General features: G+C 43.5%; 1 protein-coding gene across 1 annotated transcript in view; it reads left to right on the plus strand.

Annotated features, from left to right (window-relative positions):
* MEGF10 (multiple EGF like domains 10) overlaps positions 1–21,145 on the plus strand; it is a 119,424-nt gene that overhangs the window by 84,194 nt on the left and 14,085 nt on the right. Inside the window, exons 11-17 of the mRNA XM_028103669.2 lie at positions 250–413; positions 1,801–1,903; positions 14,043–14,189; positions 15,343–15,477; positions 15,990–16,118; positions 17,636–17,764; positions 20,188–20,316. Coding sequence (XP_027959470.2) covers positions 250–413; positions 1,801–1,903; positions 14,043–14,189; positions 15,343–15,477; positions 15,990–16,118; positions 17,636–17,764; positions 20,188–20,316 — 936 coding nt within the window. The remainder of the gene's footprint in view (positions 1–249; positions 414–1,800; positions 1,904–14,042; positions 14,190–15,342; positions 15,478–15,989; positions 16,119–17,635; positions 17,765–20,187; positions 20,317–21,145) is intronic.

Genomic DNA, 21,145 nt, shown 5'->3' on the forward strand with positions numbered 1-21,145 from the left:
GTCCCAGTAACCCAGGGGTGTCTCTTGCTGCTGGCATCCTTGTCCGATCATGCGGCACAGACAGATTCTGGGTACTTCGGCCGTCGCTGCTGGAGGCTCCACTCGGCAGCGCCACTGCTCTCTGTGCTGGGGCTGGGGACCCCGCTGTGTACCTCCAAAATGTTTCCAAAGGGCAACGTGGCTTGGGGAGGCTGGCGGAAACTCCATGCTGCTTGTTTCCTGCATGCTCTGGTGTTCTTGTCACGGCAGGCTGGCACGGGGTGGACTGCTCCATCAGCTGCCCCAGCGGCACTTGGGGCTTTAGCTGTAACCTGACCTGCCAGTGCCTCAACGGGGGAGCCTGCAACACCCAAGATGGGACCTGCACGTGCGCACCCGGGTGGCGCGGGGAGAAGTGTGAGCTCCCCTGCCAGGTACGACTGAGCCAGCACCCCAGCTGGGAAGACATGGGTGGGGGGTGCTGGGGGCAGTGTCCGCTCACTGCTGCTGTGTCCCTGGGGTCAGGCATGCGTGTGTGAACCCAACAAAACTATTAGAAGAACTGAGGTTTTTGAAGTCACATCGGAGATAAGATCGGAAAAGGGATAGACATGGAAATGGGTAGGTAGCTCTGCGAGAATCATTCCCTTCTCCTTCATCTCTGCCCAGGCTCCCCACCCCGCCAGCGCCGCCCTCCCCCCCCCCCGCCACCCTTCCTGTTGTCTCCGTTCCTATACACTCCTCTCTCCGTGGCAACCGATGGACAGCATTTGTCAAACACCCAGCCTCTGCCTGTCAACTCTCCAAATATTGTGTCTCCATTATCGCGGAAATCCTCCCATCTCTGGTGGAAAGTGGCAGAGGATTGAAAGGGAGTGGGGACGGGTGTCGCAGAAATGCCCATCGAGGTGGTGAGAGGTTCAGAAATGGCCGTCTGTTAAACATAAGTGTGTCTCAAGTCACAGGAATCTCCAAAGATTTCCCTCGTTCAACACTGGCTCCACTCCCCTGACCTACTTTGGAAGTAGTTGTCCTTACAAATCCCATACTGCGTCCTACTGCAGGCAGAGGTTGCAAATGGGACATGTGTTCTATAGTAAACGTGCTGATTTCCCTTTCTCCCTCTGAAGCCCTTGGCCCATTTCTTGCCCTCTTTTTCATGACCTTTTCTTCCTCTCTCATTTCTTTCCTTCTGAACCATTAAGCATTCTCTCAGGGATGTGCGTTCTCTGCCTCCAGGAGAGATGGCGAGATGACCCTGTGACGCCCTGAACTGGGCCCCTCGCGGTGGGAGCAGTTTTTCCCCTGGGCTTCCTCCTCATCAAGCCACAACCCATTTCCCAACTTTTTTACAGAAATGAACTTCATTTGATTAGTGCTATGATTTTCTTTTAATTGTAGAGCCTCTTTCTTTATGTGAGTCAGGGGCTCCCTTTCCATGAACGAGTAGCATGCCTTGTAAGGAACGCTGAACTACTTTATAAAAATCCTTAGGAACAAAAGAAAATTTCTTTATGAGTGGTGGTTTATGATAAGGTACAAAGGAGTCTCTTAATTAATGAGCATGTATGCATATATTTGCATATATGCATATCAGTTGGTCTTACCATTCATAGGACTGACCATTATGTTAGACATTCCAACTACAGTTTGAGTGATTTTTAAAACACCCCCTCCTGCATTTGGGGGACTAAACAGACATGGGGAGAGGGGATTATCATGTGTGTGGCTGAGAGATGTTTGGGAGGGGAGGGTCCTGCCTGAGGTCCCTGTTGTCTCTCACTGTGGATTTCCATGACCTTGTCACTCTCTTCCCCACAGGATGGCACGTATGGGCTGAACTGTGCGGAGCGCTGTGACTGTAGCCACGCCGATGGCTGTCACCCCACGACGGGCCACTGCCGCTGCCTCCCGGGATGGTCAGGTGAGCCTGGAACCGCTGCTTGAAATGGGAAACATGCCAACTTACACCTAGCCCTGTTCCTTGCTGCTTTAGAGAAATAAACACAGGTCACCTTTTCAGAGAAGAAATGATAAAACCTCCAATAACAACAGTCACATTTTTACCCAAGAGATACTACTGCGAGACCTAATTCATCTGGGGATGACTTCTTGTTGAAGCATTCAGGAGCAGTTGTCTTGAGCCTTGTTGGAAGGTCCAGCTGTCACAATTCAGGCCAGCAAGAGGCGGGGGACGTGTGAATTGCTATGAAGGGTCTAGCAAGACTTCTGTGGCATTTTTGAGCACCGAGGGAGGAATGATGGAAATAAACCATAAGAATATAACTGAGTTCACCTCGGTGAGGCAAAAATATTCAATATTAATATTAATATGGTTAATATGCAAGTATTAAAATATTCATTGCTAGACATGAAAGTTATAAAACTTGCTTTTTCTTACAATAATACTTAAGTCATAAAAATTCATAATACGATTGAGTACCAATTTTGTAGCCGCAAGGTGGAGGTTTCTCCTTATTTATATGGATTCACGGTTCTAGCTAGGAAGTTTATCAGACTACCAGTGGTCTTGGAAAATGAACCCTGTTTTTACTCTTGATAAATGGACTCGGGAGAGAGCACTGAATGCCCAAGCAAATTGGGGTCCTGCTTTTCTGTTTCTTTCATGAGGTCAAACCTATTCTAAAAAAACAAAAACAAAACCTTACAAAATGAATGGAATTTTAAATGCTTATTTAGAAAAATCACAAATGGAAATGTACCAAGAAAGTTATTGAACATTGGGATGAGTGGACTGGGTATATTTATGAGCAATTTCTTCTGAAAGTAAAATAAAAGGTTGACTGCTGATATGCCAATTGAGAGTCAAGTACTGTGGAACTTGGGTATGTGTTAGAGGTGGTTAAATGAACCCAAACTTTCTTTTACAATTCTCATTCATAGTCATTTGTGTATATGTGTGTTTGCGTGTGTATTTGTTTATGTTGTATTTATATCTAAATATATGTGTATCTGTTCTCAGAGAAGAGAAGGAGATTTGTAGGACACAACTGTATCCCTACTGATGATGCTTCACTATCTTCCAAAATGGTTTTTTAGCTTGTCTTCTAAAAGAGAAACTGGTAGTAACAAGCCAAGTGTCCTCTTTAGTGATGGTTCATATTTTGAGAAGGTGGATCTTTCAGAGGAGGCTCTAATACCTCCATGCCAGAGAAGTCACATTTAGGAAATTATGGAGTCAGGGTGGTCTTACCTCTTAGCAAAAATGCGTAAAAAGAAGAACGGAGACATAATAATAAGTAATGCTTATTGAATGCTTATGGCAGGCTCACAGCAACTCTGTGAGGTAGAAACTACCATTTTGTCATTTTTATAGATGAAGAAACTGAGGCACGGACAAGTTGAGTGTCTTGATCAAGGCCCCAGGGTCAGTAAATGTGAGAGACAGGATTTGCACTAATACCCTCCTATTGCGTCTCCAGCTCTCTTCATGACTGCACCCTCTGCCGTACACAGACTTCTTCCAGAATATGCTGGGGGAAGGGGCAGTTGGGCTGAGATTAATTCTGAGCATGGATGAGGACTTCTGAGAATTATATGAGAGGACCGTGGTGATAAATGCTGATAACCAGCAACTTCTTCATATATGTGCACGTGTGTGTGTATGTTTATATGTGTGTGTATACATACCTAGGGAGAGAGAGAGAGAGTATATATGCATATGTTCATACGTATGCATTTATATATAAAGAGACAGAGAGACAGAGGCAGAGAGAGAGACAGGAAGATATACCATAGAATTCACCTCTTTAAATTGTATAATCCAGTGGTTTTTAGTATAGTCAAAGAATTATACAACCATCATCACTACCATTTTTAGAAGATTTTCATCATCATAAAGAAACTGCAGTAGTACTTATTAGCAGTTATTCTCCATTTACCCCCAACTCAACAGTAGGCAAACTCCCCCCCCCCCGCCACCCTAGGCAACCACTAACCTACTTCCTGTCTCTATAGATTTACCTATTCTGATATTGTGTGGATTCATGCAATATGAGGTCTTTGGCTACTGGCTTCCTTCTCTTGGTTTGTTTTCAAGGTTCATTCCTTTTGGAGCATATATCAGTACTTCATTCCTTTTGACTGGTGACAAATATTCCATGGTATGGGTAAACCACATTTTATTTGCACATTCATCAGTTGATGGACATTTGGGTTGTTTCCACTTTTTGGCTATTTTGAAAAATGCTGTTAAGAACATTCATGTACAGGTTTTTGTGTGGATGTGTATGTTTGGTATATAAGTTAGGTGTGGAATTGCTGGGTTGTGTGATAACTCTAAGTTTAACCTTTTAAAGAATTGCTACACTGTTCTCCAAAGCAGTTACACCATTTTCCACTCCCACCAATAATGTGTGAGGTGTCTGCCTCTTCACCAAAAATTTTTACTATCTGTCTTTTTGATTCTAGCCATCCCAGTGGTGTGAAACGTTATTTCATTGAGTTTTTGATTTGCATTCTCCTAATAAATGACAGTGTTAAGTGTCTTTTGTATTTAATTCGGCCATCTGTATATATTTTTCCAACCATCTGTATATCTGATATCTATTCAGATACTTTGCTCATTTTTTAATTGGGTCATTTTGTGTTTTTATAATTGAATTGTAATATTTCTTTATGTATTTTATATCTATGTTCCTTATCAGATATATGATTTGCAAATATTTTCTCCCATTCTGTATGTTACTTTTTCACTCTCTTCACGATGTCTGTTTCTGCAGAAAAGTTTTTATTTTGACGGAGTTCAAAAAGTTTTTTTCTTTTGTTGCTTGTGTTTTTGGTGTCAAATCTATGAAACCATTGGCTAGTCCACAGTCACAAAGATTTGTACCTGTGTATTCTTCTAAGCATTTTATAGTTTTAGATTTTACATGTAGGTCTTTGATCCATTTTGAGTTTGGTTTTATATATGGTGTGAGGTAAGGGTCCAACTTCATTCTTTTGCATGATATGTTCCAGCATCATGTGTTGAAAAGATCATTCATCCCCTCCCCGCCCATCACCTGTATTGTCTTGATACCTTTGCCAAAAATCAACTGACCATAAGTGTGAGAGCATTTATGTCTGGACTTTCACTTCTGTTCCACTGATCTATAACCTTATGCCAGTACCATACTGTTTTGATTACTATAGCTTTGCAGAAAGTTTTGAAATGTGGGAAGTGTGAGTCCTTCAACTTTGGTCTTCTTCTTCAAGATTGTTTGGGCTATCCTGGGTCCCTTGAACTTCTATACAAATTTTAGGGTCAGCATATCAATTCCTGTGAAGAAACAAGGTAGATTTAATGAAGAATGAGTCTATAGATCAATATGGGGAGTACTGCTAACTTGACAATACATGTCTTCATATCCTTGAACAGAAAGTGTCATCAGTGACCTCTTTAGCGGTGTCTCGCGGTCCTTTGGAATTTGTTGAGAGCTGCTTTGGCTTCTGACAGGAGTAAACTGAGATGAACTGTCATGTGCTTGATTTCTAGTGTCTGAGAGCTACCTTGGGAAACAGACCAAGGCTGGGGTAATGGACTTTATTTTCTGTCAATAGGAGTTACCCACAGAACAAGGACTCTCTTGCCCTCTAGTTTCTCCTTGACTTGCAAAAGCTAAGATAACTCTGACCTCATAGTGTGAAACTCCACCTCCCCATGTTTCCATGTGGCTCTCAGTTACTAAATGTTAAAACCACATTACACTAAGAGTAAAACAGATTTTGTGACTTCCTCAGCGTGCTTGGACTCCTCAAATAAAATGACCAGTACCAAGTTCGCCGTGACCACAATGAAGTGAAATAGCATTTTGAACCCCCTGGCAAACTCAGAACTTTTCTAACAGAGAAGCCCTATTGTTTGTTTTGGACCATGCCCCACCAGATCTCCTCTTATTTTCTGAATAAGAGGAAATGTGAGGTGTTCCTGAACACACCAGTCACTGCTCAAGTATCTACCTGCTTTGACGATTTAGAGCCAGACTGTGAAAGACATACTCGTGTCTACACGAGAAAAGCAGGAGATATGATTTGGCCCGAAGCCAGACAGAAAATGTGTTTGTTACATTCCACAGTCTGGGTCATGGGGTAAGACAAATGATCCCATCTGGCCTGAGACCTGTGGAGCTCCTGTGGGAATGCACACAGCATAATCTTGTAACACTCTGTCCATCTGTGACTGGTCTGTTTCTCCAAAGGGGAAGAAGCTCTGCTGCTTCATGCTGCTCTTATTACCGCACTGTCTCTTTGCTTCGTGGCCCCATTGTCTCGTTTCTCTGGGTCTTCTGTGGAGGCTGTTGATCTTTGAGGATCTAAGACTGCTCTGAGACTGTTTTTTTTTTTTTAAGAGAAATCATCCCCTACATTCACAGTACACACTAGGTATATGCAAACGTACATAAAGGAAAGGAAGATTATGAAAGTTCCAAAAAGCACCCTACAATTGGACCAAGAATTGGTTCATTTTTCCAAGAGGAAAGAAGAGTAGACTCTGTGTTATTAATGTAGAGCACCATTTCATTGTCCACATTGGATAGACTCATAATTTTTCATCAACAAACATGTTTTTGAGGAAGTACCTCGTGAGAATCTTTCTCAACATAAAGAAAGCCTTGCTTTTCATTTGGAAACCAGACGCAGGGCCAGATAAATAGCATGAGTCTGGGGAAGTAAAGGATTCTGTTTCCTCTCCTCCCTGTTGCTGAGAGTGCTCTAGGTGAAATGTAAGTATCACTGGACAGGGTAATAGTGTGTGGGGTAACATTGAAGTTTTGGTGCAGTCTAACACAGGGACCTGGGCTCTTCCCTTGACCAAATCAATAAGAAGGCACAAAGTCACCAACAATGCTAGATCATGGAGGACAGTGGGCGGGGGGGTGGGGGGAGATGCTCATCAGGCCTCTGGGTTTAGAGCCAAAGATAAAGGTGGGAGAGCTTTATTCCTCTTTACAAAGAAAATGACACACCTAAATTGAGGAAACCATCTGCTAACCTGATATACCAAGGAAATCAGCTTGCGTTCTTACCATGGGGCTCATCTACCACTCCTCATGGTTTCACCCTTTTTCTAGCATTGGACTGTCTTTTTCTCCTAAAGGAACTGAGACTCTATTGCTATCATTGACCATTCCATTTTACCTGGTTCTAAAACAGGTTTTCAAAAAGTACTGCCATACAGATTACACAAAGCAAAAGTTGCATCTGATATCCTAGATACTATTTCCAAAAGAAATGTTCCATTAAAAAAAAGACATGCACTTTTATTGTATATAGTTATTTAAAACCTTACTATATGGATATTTTTAGCCTGTCGACTACTTTATCAAAAAGAGGCAGATTGCAGTTAAAAAAAAATGGGGGGAATGAAACACCACCCAAAATATAGGCTGCGTCCTGGGCTCCTCCTCCCACACCTCTCCACACGTACACGAGCCCACACGTGTGCACACGCGCACACATGCGCACTGCTATAAAATGAGACTGGCTTTTCAAAATGATTATTCTAAAGTCTCAGATGTCAATGAAATGGAATTAGTTGTGTCTGGGGCGGGGGGCGGGGTGTATTTCCAGAGCAGTGAAGTAATATGCTTTATAAAGTATTTTCCCGAAACAGTAGAAATATGCTGACTTTCTTTCTTCCTTTCTGCCCTGACTTCAGCCAGACAGAACACCTCTTCACTGAGCGTTAGAGCTGAGCAAGATCTCATTCCAGCTGTATGGGAACAGACGCCGTCTTCAGCCCGGTTCCCAGCGCTGGCTAAGATCACTGTCACCTGGGAACTTTTTTAACTTGTGTATTCCCCGTCCCCACTTTCCACCTACTGAATGATAATCTGGAGGGTGAGTGAGGAGAGGGATGCAGCCAGTACCAGCCCATAAAGCACCTTTTGTGCAAATTTGAAGAAGGTTTGGAAATCCTTTAGGTTGCACTTCTTGGCAGGTCGAGAGCAAGCTGGATTTCTGCCCTCCCTCAGCCCTGCGGCCTGGGGCTCTTGTGCAGTAATACAACCTGCACAGCCTTACGTGGTGTCCTCATTTGTCTTTTCAAAAGTTGCACCGGTGGCCCATGCAGTTACCAGTCTGTAGGTTGGCCTCTGCTATGCCTTTTTACTCTGGTTATTGAAGAGGTGGGGGTTCCCAGGGAGCATTTCTATGACAGAAGCCTTGTGACTGTGTCAGAAGGCTTAGGGTTGCACTCATAGAAAGAAAAAAAATGTTAAATGTTAAACTAAGAGAAAAGAGATTAGGAAACCAAATCAACCTCTAGGAGTGTGGGAAAGAGAGAGGAGCTAGCAACCACGGATGAGGGTAAGCAGGGGCAAGAATAGGGAGAGCTGTGGGGTGCTTCTCTGAGTCCAGCCAGGAGGGAGGACATTAGAAGGAGGAAAGCCTGCAGGCAAGTTTCTGAGAGGAGCCCAGCTTTTCTGCTCTTCCCAGCAAGCACAGCTAGGCCTGCAGTGGTCCCAGCCCCTCTCCCAAGGGACAGCCCCCTCTGTGCATTTTCCCCAACAGTCCAAGTTGGACCAGGTGAGCAAGTGAACTACTGTAGGTACTCATCTGTCCTAAAGTGATCTCTCATGTGGTTTAGTGATGCCTGAATTGTTATAGTAAGGGAGGACCGACCTTTCTTCGTGCAGTGACATAAAAGTACAAATTCAAGTGCAAATGAGCTTTAATTAACATGCGTGCACCCAATCGACCAGGGTATTGGAGGGTGGACAGCATTCATGCAGGAGCCCATGTGGGTCTGTCTATGAGATTTTGTGGGGAGGGAGTTCTGCAAAAGCAGAATGTGGGGTCCATGAGGTGAGGGTGGAGGAAGGGGCTTGTGTTCCGAAAAGAAAGCCTGCAGAAACAACCAGAGTTCCCCGAGTTCTCCATCTGCCTAGCAGTCTGTTCTGTTTGCTTTTATCCAGGTCCGACTGAGGCAGGCCATGCTCTCTGGCGCTTTTGTCTTGCAGCTGCAAATGCAAACGTTGATGATTTGTATGACTTATCAAGATTTTTTTTTTTTCCAACTTGGTCATCACTAGAAAGCAGATCCGCTTTTTACTTCATCTTTAAAATTCATAGCATCCAAATAGAACGATTTAGCAACCATTTGTTGAGTGTCTCCCAAGTTGTGTGCAGCCACAGTGCTGGGTGGTGCCAGGAACACGGGTGAAGCGTGGCCAGCCCCTGGCCTGCAGAAGCTCATGTCCTCTCAGGGCAGACCCTGCATGGGCACAGGGGGATACGCCAGTGAATACCATCTCTACGCCAGCAGTGAGCGGCTGCTTTGTTAGCAAGAGGATTAGAAAAGCAGAAAAAGTATTATGATTCTATACTGTGGTTCTTCTCTTCTATAATCATCAAGCCCAATTATTATTAACAAATCTCTCTCTTCGCTCTAATGTATGTTTAATAGCTTGTTGCTCAGGAACCAGACATTGAATTGAAATCATGTCCTCTGTTCACTAATGCCCCCAAAGATTTCAGAAGGAATATGAACAATTAGCAAGATGAGGAGTTTGGGTTCTATCTCGGAGAGGGAGAAGTAATGACACCCCAGATGATTTATTTTACCGTATTCATGCAATCACAAATGCCTAGTGAATGCTGGTTTCACATTGAGGCTGCTGGCATAATGCATCAGGCATGAAATGCACGAACATTTCTTTAGAGCTGCTTAGCTGAAGTTTATCACGATCATTCAGCCATTGCCTAGCAACTTGGGAAGGCTATCAAAGAACTCTTTGTCCTCAGTCCTGGCAAAAACAGTCCCTCACAGATCGCCTTATCAGCGTTAGAATGTTTATCAGGAAAAAATGCTTCCATTGAACCAGAGATCCCCTCAAATTTAAAGATACCCCCTTCCCATTTTGCCCCTCTTCCAAATGTGTTAGGGAGTTGCTTCCTGAAGTAATTCCGATTAGAACCTTTATCTGTTCTTTGGTAAACATTCCAAAAGAATTTCTTCAAGATGCCTCCATAATTCTTCTATTGCTTTATAATCTGGGCTAGCGTTAAAAAACACAGACCTGAGCTCACGAAGGTATATCTTCTCCAAAATCTGTAAGGCAGACATTTCCACCCCCTTAGATGGGAAGGGTCACCATTTTAGGCACACAAAATAGAAATATGCTGGGTTCCCGGGTTTGCATGTGCTTCTCGTCCCTTCTTTCGGGAAAGAGAGAATTATATGGTTGCTCCATCCAGTTGGGAAATGGTTCTGAATATCATGTTGGAAAGAGAGACTGTCCTTATTGATGCATTCAACAAATCTTTAACACCCTCCATGTGCTAGGCACTGTGGTGAGCAAAACCCCCATGTCTCTTTCAGGGAGCTGACAGAATTCATTCATCAATGAATGCGTGGAATATGGGGGGGGGGAGCAGGTATAGATCTTTCATGTCCATTCTCTCTTGCATTACTCTGGAATTTATCCTCCTTGCATTCCAACTGCCAATGACTTAGTTTAAGACTATCATGTTTATCTTTTTTTTTTTTTACCCGCAATAACCTACAGCAGCCACCTAACACAGGTCTCTCTTCCAGGCTCATCCTCCTCATACTGTCTTCTGCCCTCCTGCCAACCGCAAATTTAATTATGTGCTTTTCCTACTTAATTGTCCATTTGGTCCCTGTCACCCCCAAGGGAGAAGCTCACACCCCACAGCATGGCGTTCTTGGCTTTCTTTACGTACCACGCCCCGGCTGTCCAAACATCTGTCCTGTCCTTCCCAACCTCAGTTTTAGCTGCCCTCAACTTGCCTGTATTTCTTTGGACATCTGAGTCTCACAGCCACCATTACATTAGCTTGGAACCCTTGTCCACCTTCACAAGCTATTTCCTTTTCTGACTCTGATCCCCAGACAGAGTTAGGGGTGCTTATTCCTGGGCCATTACCATTCTACAGTTGGAGGTCTTTCTTAGAGAACCTGTCACCAGGAAGCCAATAGCCGCTGGACTTCTTGAATGTTGATTAAGTTGAATTCTTTTTTCTGTCTTTGATTAAAAAAGGAAACAGCAAAATGTCTTGTAGGCCTCCAGCCGAGTTTGCAAAGATTGGGGTGACATCAGTGGAAATAATTTAAGAATAACACACACACACTAAAAAAAAAATGGTTAAAGCAAACTTACAATTCCCTATCCTGAAAAAAATTGTTCTGCAGGGTTAGCCTTACAACAGAGGTCACATCCGTAGCCATATACCTAGTGTAACCCGGAGAAGTGATTACTCAGTTACCCACTCTGTGAGCCTCACTGCCTGGTATTTCACAATTAGAGATTTATTTCTTAGGCTCCTCACATGCTTATTCCCTTAAAATATAAGTACTCTCTGGAGAAGGTAACAACTCAATAATAATCAATTTATCTCATCTTTTCTTGACTCTAAGAGGAGGGGAAAGATAACAGCTTCCCCCACAGCGCTCTGAAGGGGGGGAGTAGCAATAGGAGAAAATGGGACAGCAAGAGGAAAAAATGAAGCTTCATACTTTATGTTTGTCTACAAATCGACTAAGCATTAATATCTGAAAAATGATGACTCGTTTTAACTGATGGTAGAGAAAAAGAAGAGGGATTGAATTTTTAGGGGAAGTTGGTAATAGAATTATTATAATTTACTCTTTAAGGAAAGACTTATTTGCAATCCTGAAATAAAAGATTTTTAAAAGTAAGCTTAGTTCAGCTGAAATATGCTTATACGATTGGAGACAGAAGATTTGATAGATGATCTCTAGAATTCCTTGTGATTCTCTGGAAATGAAATCATGGGTAAATCATGTGAAACAAGCATATCATTGTAATGGATCTCTTTGCTATATCATGGGTCCTGTTACTCTATGAAAATTACCTCGATAAAGTTGATTATGACAGATGGTTATGTTATCCAGCTGGACAAACCTATTAGGGAAGACGAGTCAGATACGAAATAAAAGATCACTTTATTCAGATTTGCCAATCTGCCCTGGAGTCATTTTTCTTAACACGCTCTGATTGAGAATGTGCTAAGTCATATATAAATTATGATAATCTATAATGTAAAAAAGCAGCAGAGAATTTTGACCTAAAGTGTGCTCCATTCCAACTTCCCTGCATTTATTTAATGCGAAGGAGAGATTTGGCAAGAAGCTAATAACCAAATCACCATGAATGGCTAAATCCCCCCTTCCTCAAGCTCCCACCCCACAAAAATGTGCCAAAAATGAGGACTAATTTTCAGGATGATTTTCAGATTAACTCAGCTTCCACATCTCCAAAATCCTAACTGGGATTTGCATGAATGGCTCCAAACCCAAATGGCCAGGGCTGTGTGAGTATCTGTGAAGCGGGTGTCCCCATCTTAGCTGCCTTTAAATAGGAGTCCTGGCTCGTGGTCAGAGCTCAGGACCTGAATTTGAACAGAGTGAAGCCTGTCACAGGTTACCCTTGTTGATACTTCCTTCAGACTCACAAAACAAAATTTAGGTTTGCAGCCTCCTTTGGAAGCAGTTTATTCCTCAATATGTTTGATGCTCTGCCTTGTATAGGTGCTAGCCAAAACACCGGACACAGCTCTATAGCTGGCGAATCACATTTGGTGAGCATAGCATTTGAATGCCATTCCACTTAGCTTTTCAAAAGAGGTTTTTTTTTTTTTTAAAAAAAGATCATATATTTGTGAACTCAAGAAAAAAAAAATCGTGGTAGGCCATAATTCTGTATTTTATTCTGTAGGGAATCCTTAAACCCAGGTCAATTTGTAACAGGTCTGATCTCCTCCTTCAGCCAGCAGTGCAAGCTCAAATAATTGTCTATTGTTGGCTCCAGCTAGACACAATGAGGTCTGTGCGCTTTCATGCCTACTTAACAGCCTTTACCAAGTGGGAGACTTTCGGGAGGAGAAAACCGGGAACCATCAAAAGCAGAGTTACAGCTCAGCAGAAATGACACCGTACCAATCAGCCATGTTCACGTTACAGTTTGGGCCTGCTCCTGTTTTAAGGTTTGCGCCATAGAAGCAAAAACTAATACAAAACATGCCTTTCTCAGCTTCCTTGGTGCTGGGTGGTGACAGCGTTCTGGAATCCCTGAGTGTGTGCGTGCTTGTTCTTCCTGTGTTTTCCCCTGATCTGAAGCCAGCCATCGCCAGTTCACTACCAGTTACAACTCATTGCTTCTCAATGTAGAGAGCATGTCTTTGAGTTGCGGAGAATTCTGACTTACAAGAAAGAGGTGGTGCCTGTTGTATTTCAAAAGCAAACTTACCAAAGAGACTTCTGTTGACCTCAAAAAAAACCTGGTTTTATTTTTATTTTTGTGACTTTGTTTTTTTTTTCCTTTCCCTTATGTTTTCTTTAGGCATTTGTTCATTCACAACCAGCTCTAGAGTTTCTGTTCCCGGGGTGAGAGTTAAAAACCTACATATAGTATGCTAATAATCAATAACTTAGACAACAGCTATAAATAACATCAGTTGTGATATTCTGCCTTTATCTGCCCAGTGTCAGATGAAATTTTTAAAGAGGAATTTAGTGGCACCAAGGAGTATATCTTCCCATGCTATACAATGTATCATCAAAATGTTATACGATGGCGTCTGCTCCAGGGGGAAGGTTCTCTTTATGTAAAACAATTTAACCACTTTTTACTTCTCTGTATCTTTTTATGCTTTGTTCATTTCTCTGTAAAGATAAAGGATGGTGGGGGGGGGAGAAGGAAGTTGCTGAGGGCTCAATGATAAAATATGTTTTGATAAATTTTGCCTTTAATAGAAAGAGCCTTTGGGCTTCCCATTTGCTCCCTCCTTCTAAAAAAAGGACAATCAGTATAATAAAAGTGTTTTATTCCTGCTCTTTTGTGACTCCATAGAAAACCATTCTGGGATTATTTTAATGTTATGATGACACAATACATGACTACACCATATATGATGATGTACTGACATCTGTAAGTGAATTTTAAACCTTATGCCACCTCTGCTCACTGTTGCCTGGGATCACTCAGCTTGGGGACCATGACTGTGGTCCTCGTCTGGGACTTCGCACCCCAGAGGCGCTGCCTCTCACTCAGCCTTGCTCGTATGCATTGTTTCAGGTGTCCACTGTGACAGCGTGTGTGCTGAGGGGCGCTGGGGCCCCAACTGCTCTCTGCCCTGCTACTGTAAAAACGGAGCTTCGTGCTCCCCGGACGACGGCATCTGTGAGTGTGCACCCGGGTTCCGAGGCACCACTTGTCAGAGAAGTAAGTATCTCATGAGAGGGAGATGTCTGCCTTCCCTTCTCAGGCACGGTCCACCCCTCGGCGCATGGTGCTGTTCTGTTGCAGTCGAGGGCGGAGGATACTAGGTCTCCCTGTCCCTTGCAGAGCTGTCCTTGATAGCACTGCCCCAAGAGCTTTACTCGTTCCAACCTGCAGGACGAACCTAACAGATGGGGCTGTAGCCATTCCTCCTCAGGAATGATTTCAATGCCTCCCTGGCATCATCATCAGGCTATGTCTCTTGATCCTGCCTTAAATCTTACAAATGGTGTTCCAGAAATCCATTGACCTGTAAATATTTGATTCAGCAATTTTGGCATTGGCCTTACCTCAATTACCAGAAGTCAACATCAGCCAAACCTTGCGGCAAATCATACATCCTGCTAGTAGTCTTACAGCCAGTGCTGTGGGGAAAATAGCCCTGCAGAGGTAAACATGGGGGCTGTTGACATGGGTCAATAGGACTTTGAAGTTAGGAAGGGATCCATAAGATTTTACTAAAATGTTCAGTAAACGTAATCAAGGAAAGAGTACATGACTATAAGGTATCTTATCCTAATTTTTAAATGACTTTTTTTTCATTAAAAGTTCTATGCATTCATCCTGTATTTAAATCTGAGGAATGGCTTGAGAAGGACCTAATTATGTAGGCTTTGTTGCTTGCTCCCTTTCCAATCACCATGATTTATCTGGACCACGTTGAGGAGGAACAATCCTTTAAATGCAGACCGGAGATCTATTTACAGCCAGTAATGACTCTTAAAGAATAAAGGATCGATACATGGCTTGAGAGTTATTTATTTGGGATTTTAGAATTTTATTTCCTTTCATTTGTTTCTTCAACAAAAATTCCTCAAGCCGCCATTCTGTGTCATGCCTCAAGTTAACTAGGACCATAACTGAGAAAATTGAGAGGACCGAGACATTTGCCTGCCCTCGAGCAATCCAGGCTAGCGGTTTCTTTTCATTATTAAAGAGTATCCTTCTTCCTTCCATGGTGGTCGTTTTATACTTGGAAAATTCTCAATATTGTTAAATTTTTCTTTTTGCCCCAAACTGGAACTAGATGCTGATGTGGAATTTGAGAGGCACATATCCCAGGAACGATAACGGTTGATTTCCATTCTATTTTCAGTCTGCTCCCCTGGTTTCTATGGGCATCGCTGCAGCCAGACATGCCCACAATGTGTGCACAGCAGTGGGCCCTGCCACCACATCACGGGCCTGTGTGACTGCCTACCTGGCTTCACAGGTGCCCTCTGCAATGAAGGTGAGGCATGCAAGTGTTTTGGAGAGATGTGCAGTGATGTGCGAACCTCACGCAGTCTGTCCTTGGGCTTCCCTGGGGATATGTTTTCCACTCTCAGCTCTCGGGGCCTGCTGGTGCACTGTGTCTTCGAGTTCTGCAGATACGATTCGGAGCTTCCGAAAAGCTAGCTTGCTGCTCCGGCAGAATCTCTTCATTCGGTATTAATTGGAAACAGCCTCCCATGAAAAATCCATAGAGGGAAGAAGGGTTTTGACTCCCTGAGCGAGCGGCCATGAAGTCAGATTTCTAGAAATGTGATGATGTCTCCTGGTTTGGGATACCTTCGTGAGAATCTTTGGCTTCATGTGTCTGCAAAAATGAGCCCACTCAAGATGAGGGATACTGTTGAGTGGAGACAGTCAGTGAACGGGCTGCTGGGAGGATGGCTTTCAAAGTCGTTTCCTGCCCCAAGACTAGAGTTCCGTGAGCTGAGATGTAATTGTGCGTTACTGACCGATATAACTTATTCACAGTGTGTCCCAGTGGCAGATTTGGGAAAAACTGTGCAGGAGTTTGTACCTGTACCAACAACGGAACCTGTAACCCCATTGACCGATCTTGTCAGTGTTACCCGGGCTGGATCGGCAGTGACTGCTCTCAACGTGAGTCTTGTTTTGAGAACAGCTGTGTACATTTGTTTGTTTTCATATTCCTTAGGATGGAAGTATGAGTGTTTCTATAATCAGGAAATAATATAGGAATAATTATAATATACATTATTTTAATTTTAAGCGGCTTTTTTCCCCATTAAGAACTCTATGCAATGTTCCTATGTTAAATCCAAGTATGTCTTAGAAAGAACCTAGATAGGTAGCATTTTGCTTATTCACTTTTCAGTGCTTCTTTGTCTGTAAAATGAGGGTATAGTATAAGGGAAGTCCATTCTCAGTTTTATTTCAGACCTCAAGTGTCAGCTATTAATTTTCCCTTGTTCTTGGGCAAAAATGGTGCACACACTCATGGGAGAATTTTTTTTTCCATTTTTTAAAATTCCTTCAGATGTATTATCTTTATGGGGCCATATTCCCTACTGGGTAACCAAATAGAAAATTCTAGATGGTCCTCCTTTTTTTCCCCTCTGGTTTTATTGAGAAGTAATTGACATACATCACTGTATAAGCTTAAAGCGTACAGCATGATGATTTGATGTGGATATATCGTGAAATGATCACCACAGTAGGTTCAGCTAACATCCGTTGTCTCATGTAGATCCAATGGTGGTCCTCACTTAAAGCAATGATATTCTTAAAGCATTAGTATAAATAAATAGGTTTTTTGTATTTGTTTGTTTGTTTGTTTGCTTTTGGTAAATCAGATCATTTTACCCCATAATGTTATACAATTTCACAGACACTTTATCTGAAGTTATTGCTCTTCATTGGGCAGTGACCCCCAATGATTCTGTTTTCTTATTTTCTGCATCATCCAATTAAGAGTTTTTATGAGTAAACCGATTCTTACATATAATTGAAACCTTAAAATTTAAACAAGTCTCCAGTAACAGCTCTGGAATAAAGTATGACTTTATGTGACACTGGTCCCTTAGTTTCTCTCGAGTCCCATCATTAGCCCATCTGATCTCTGCTTAAACGCCCTCTCTTCAGAGAAGCCTTCCCTGAAGGATTAGCTCTGGTCATTCTTCCCCCATTACCCTGTTTTATTTTTTCTCATAGTACTTGTTGCCACTATGTTCTCTGTTGACTGGCTGGCTGGTTGGTTGGCTGGTTTGCCTGCCTGCCTCCCCTACTAAAATATAAGGTTTCAGAGAGTGGTCTGGACCTTGTCTTGTCCTCTGCTATCCCTTCTGTGTCTAGAACGGTGCTGCACAAAGGACCTCAATGTACAGTTGTTAAGGAGCTAGATCGATACACTTGAGTTGGTTGTTGCTCTGAGCACCTTACTCTGCAGTCTGTCAATGAACACAATGTCTGTAATGATGGTTGCTGTTGCAGTCAGCCTTGCCATCTGGGGATCAGATTCGGAGCCCCATGTTTCTTAGTCCTGATGCACACTGCTAACCTCTCACGTGCTAGGAGATGCGGCAGGAGGACGGAGCTCTCTCTGCTGGGTGCTGACCTCCAGGCTCTAACAGAACTCTCCATGCGTGCTGTGATTTCAGCTTGTCCACCTGCTCACTGGGGCCCAAACTGCATCCACACGTGCAACTGCCACAATGGGGCTTTCTGCAGCGCCTACGACGGGGAATGTAAATGCACTCCTGGCTGGACGGGGCTCTACTGCACTCAGAGTAAGCGACCAGCCTTCTGAGGCTCACCAAGGGGAGCCACCGCCAAGAAGGATGCAACCTCACCCTTTGCATGCCCGAGCAGAGCTCAGCCAGGACTCCTGGCATTGGAACCTTTCCTCTCCCTGATGACCGCTAGACGTTTAAATGTCTCTGTATGGTTACGAGCTGTCACGTTCCAAGTTTTCTGTCTGTATGTCATATCAGGACACTGAGGTGGAGCAGTGCTAGATGTGATGGTGTGCGGCTTCTCTCCTAACTCTTTTTTTAACCAGACCCCGTTTATATGCACCCAACTCCCTATCATTTATATGTACATGTTTATGTGTGTGCATATATATGTATTACACATACATACTGTTTTTAGTATGTGATTCCTTTTATATGAAGATCAAAAACAAATCGATCTGTTAAGATTATTGATTGGGAAGGTGCATGGAGAATGATGAAAATGTTCTATATATTTTTTCAAATTGGGGTGGTGGTGACGTGGATGTACACCCTGTCATTTATTCTAACAGCACAAAGGTTAGGGTAAGTGACAGTGACTAGAAGGCAGTGAAGATGACAAGCCTCACTCCCTAACATAATGCGTGCTCTTAGAGAAGAGTGCATTCTGTGGTCCTCAAACTTGAGCGAGCTTCGGGATCACCAGGTGGCTCGATACACACAGTCAGCTGGCCCCACTCCCAGAGTGATTCACTGGGGCTGGGGTGGGACCTGAGATTTCACATTTCTGACAACTTTCCACATGGTGATGCCAGCCTGGGATCATGCCCTAAGAACCACTAGTTCTTTTTTCCATTTTATTTCCCATAATGTCCTAATCGTTTCTTCTTCTATGAGGTTTTTACCATCATAGCATATAATGTGCAAAGTACTCCACAGCTCAGCACTGTTGGGAGGAAAAAAGATTCTTCTCTGTCCTCTTGTCTTCAAATGAATAAAGGAGACAAGACAAGAAAGCACAAATTATGGTTATTACTAATGAAAATTTATAATTTATTCTTTAAAAAAATTTTTAATAATAACATAATTTTAAGTCACAGAAATGAGCTGAGAAGGAAAGATGGATCAGGAATTAGACAATTCTTGTTGAATACCAATTAGAGAACATAATTAGAGAAGAGGTTGTACAAGAATTTTGGAACTTTCTGGAAGGGGGTGTAGACCTTGAACCATGATTCGAAAGGGAGAGTTGGCTAAGAGAGAGCTTGTCTCGAGCATATTCTGCCAAGATTGTACATGCAGAAAGGTTTTCGAGCTCGTTAGAGAAAAGTGCTTATAAGTTATTATTTATCATCCCAAAATTTGGGTCTACCTCAATCAGAGGACCTTTATAAGTGGACGTAGCAGAAGACGGTGGGAAGAACGCAGGGTCTGGAGCCAGACTTGCCCGCGTTTTTATCATGGCCAGCCTGCCACTTGCTGGCTCTGTGACTGAGGGGGCCCTCGGGGCTTAGTTCCCGTCTACAGGTAGGACTACTGTGCAGATTCAGTAAAAGGACGCATGGAAAGCACCTGGCACGGAGTAGGTGCTGGATAAAAACATGGCGATGGCAGTTGTCCATGCATGCTGATCTCTGTGCTGTACGTCTATTTCTTGAGAGTTGAACTTTCATTAAAAGCTCTCCAAGAAAAAGGGAAAGTAAAAATCCCATGTGATACTTAGAAATGGCCCTAGACGCAGGCCGTACTGAAGCTTGCATTAGTCCAGGGAGCCCTGGAACACCCTTGCTGGGCAACTGCTGGTCCGTGACAGCCCACAGGCCCCATGCACGTCCTCAGCCCAAAGGCCCCAGAGGTCTGTCTGGGTTTTGGAAATCATGCAGTGGTGTAAGGTTTGTTGCTTTTTTACAAAGCACCTGTGAAGTGCAGGGGTTTTTTGTTTTTTGTTTTGTAAGTTTAGCATCCTACTACACACCTTTGGTGAAGGAGCCAATATTATCTAAGTTAGCGACAGATACAGGGACAGAGCTATAGTGAACTTAGAGACGCTCTGTACTATAGTAAAAGCATACATGTGATTTTAATATAAAGCACTCATTTCGGTCCACGGCACTTGAGTCCTGGAGTCTAGTAGTTGAGTCAAAGAATACAAGGAAACGCCCCCATACTTCTATGGGGTCGAAGGCATGCTATGCTAGAAGATATTCGTCTTGTCTCTGGGAGCACCAGCAAGGGTTAAACTGTCAGGTGTAGAACTGCTCTGCTTCCCGCTCATGAATTATGACCTCCTTGCAGGAGCCCCATCCTGGGACTTCAAAGAAGCCTTTGTGACAAGCTGAGATCTGCGTTGTTGTCTTTATTCACTCTCCAGTGGCTCAGCGTCCTTCAGGTTTAAACACAAACAGTTGGAAGCAAGAGCGTTTTTCTTGTTCCCTCGGCAGCCTCCTGACTCTGCTGTCCTTCCCTCCCCAACACAGGATGTCCTCTGGGGTTTTATGGAAAGGACTGTGCGTTGATATGTCAGTGTCAAAATGGAGCTGACTGTGACCACATCTCGGGGCAGTGCACCTGCCGCACTGGCTTCATGGGGAAGCACTGCGAACAGAGTGAGTATGTGAGCGTGACACATCGAGGTGGTATTTTCCCCTAGAACCCGTTTTCCTACATGCCTGAAAAATATGAAGACAGGACCTGCAACTTTTAAGTTGTTTGAACTGATGGCCGGTCACTTCCCGGCACAGCTGACCCATTCCCCTCCCAGAGACCTGGCCACCTGGGTGTCCTTGCTGACAGTCTTTTCCCTCAAACTTCTTCTGGGTAAGTAATCAGCGCTCTGGGTGGAGGGGGTGTGGCTCCAAGGATGAAGACAGAATTCAAGTTTTCCATCTGTTCACCCTGGCTCTCTCTAACTCTCCTGCTTATTTTTGGAATGGGGCTGCTCAGAGCTTTACGAGCCAGGCAGGTTTTCTTCGTGGCAGAGACAGAGCCCCGAGTGCACCCTGGACGAAAGTGCATTCTCTGGGGCCAGGCTGAGTGCATGGGGGTGGGGGCAAGCGGGCTCCCAGCCCCACTGTGGGTGTAGAACCAGGTCCATGCAAACTTTGCCCCCCTTCTGACAACTTTCTCTAGATAGTACTTTTATACTGTTTCCCCTAGCAACTTCACATCTTAATCTTTACAACTTTCAAGACAATATATTGCCTTAAGTTTTTTTGTTGTAAGAATTGCACTCCTGAAGAATATGCTCTGTTGCAATTATGCATCTTTGTCTTGCCATTTTATCCCCTACAGCCATGCATCTGTAGGGTTATGAGAAAATTAGTTTCGACTGAGTATTTCAAAGTAGTCTATTGTTCCTTTCCTCTGTGACTTTCATTCAATATTCAGAATAAATAAGTAGGGTCTTAGAGCTGTATGGGGTTCACCCTCTTATCA

The sequence above is a fragment of the Eumetopias jubatus genome, unplaced genomic scaffold, assembly GCF_037043125.1.
Source record: "Eumetopias jubatus isolate StellerSeaLion01/CBP00866 unplaced genomic scaffold, mEumJub1_p1.0 scaffold_5, whole genome shotgun sequence".
In the NCBI taxonomy this organism is placed as follows: domain Eukaryota; kingdom Metazoa; phylum Chordata; class Mammalia; order Carnivora; family Otariidae; genus Eumetopias; species Eumetopias jubatus.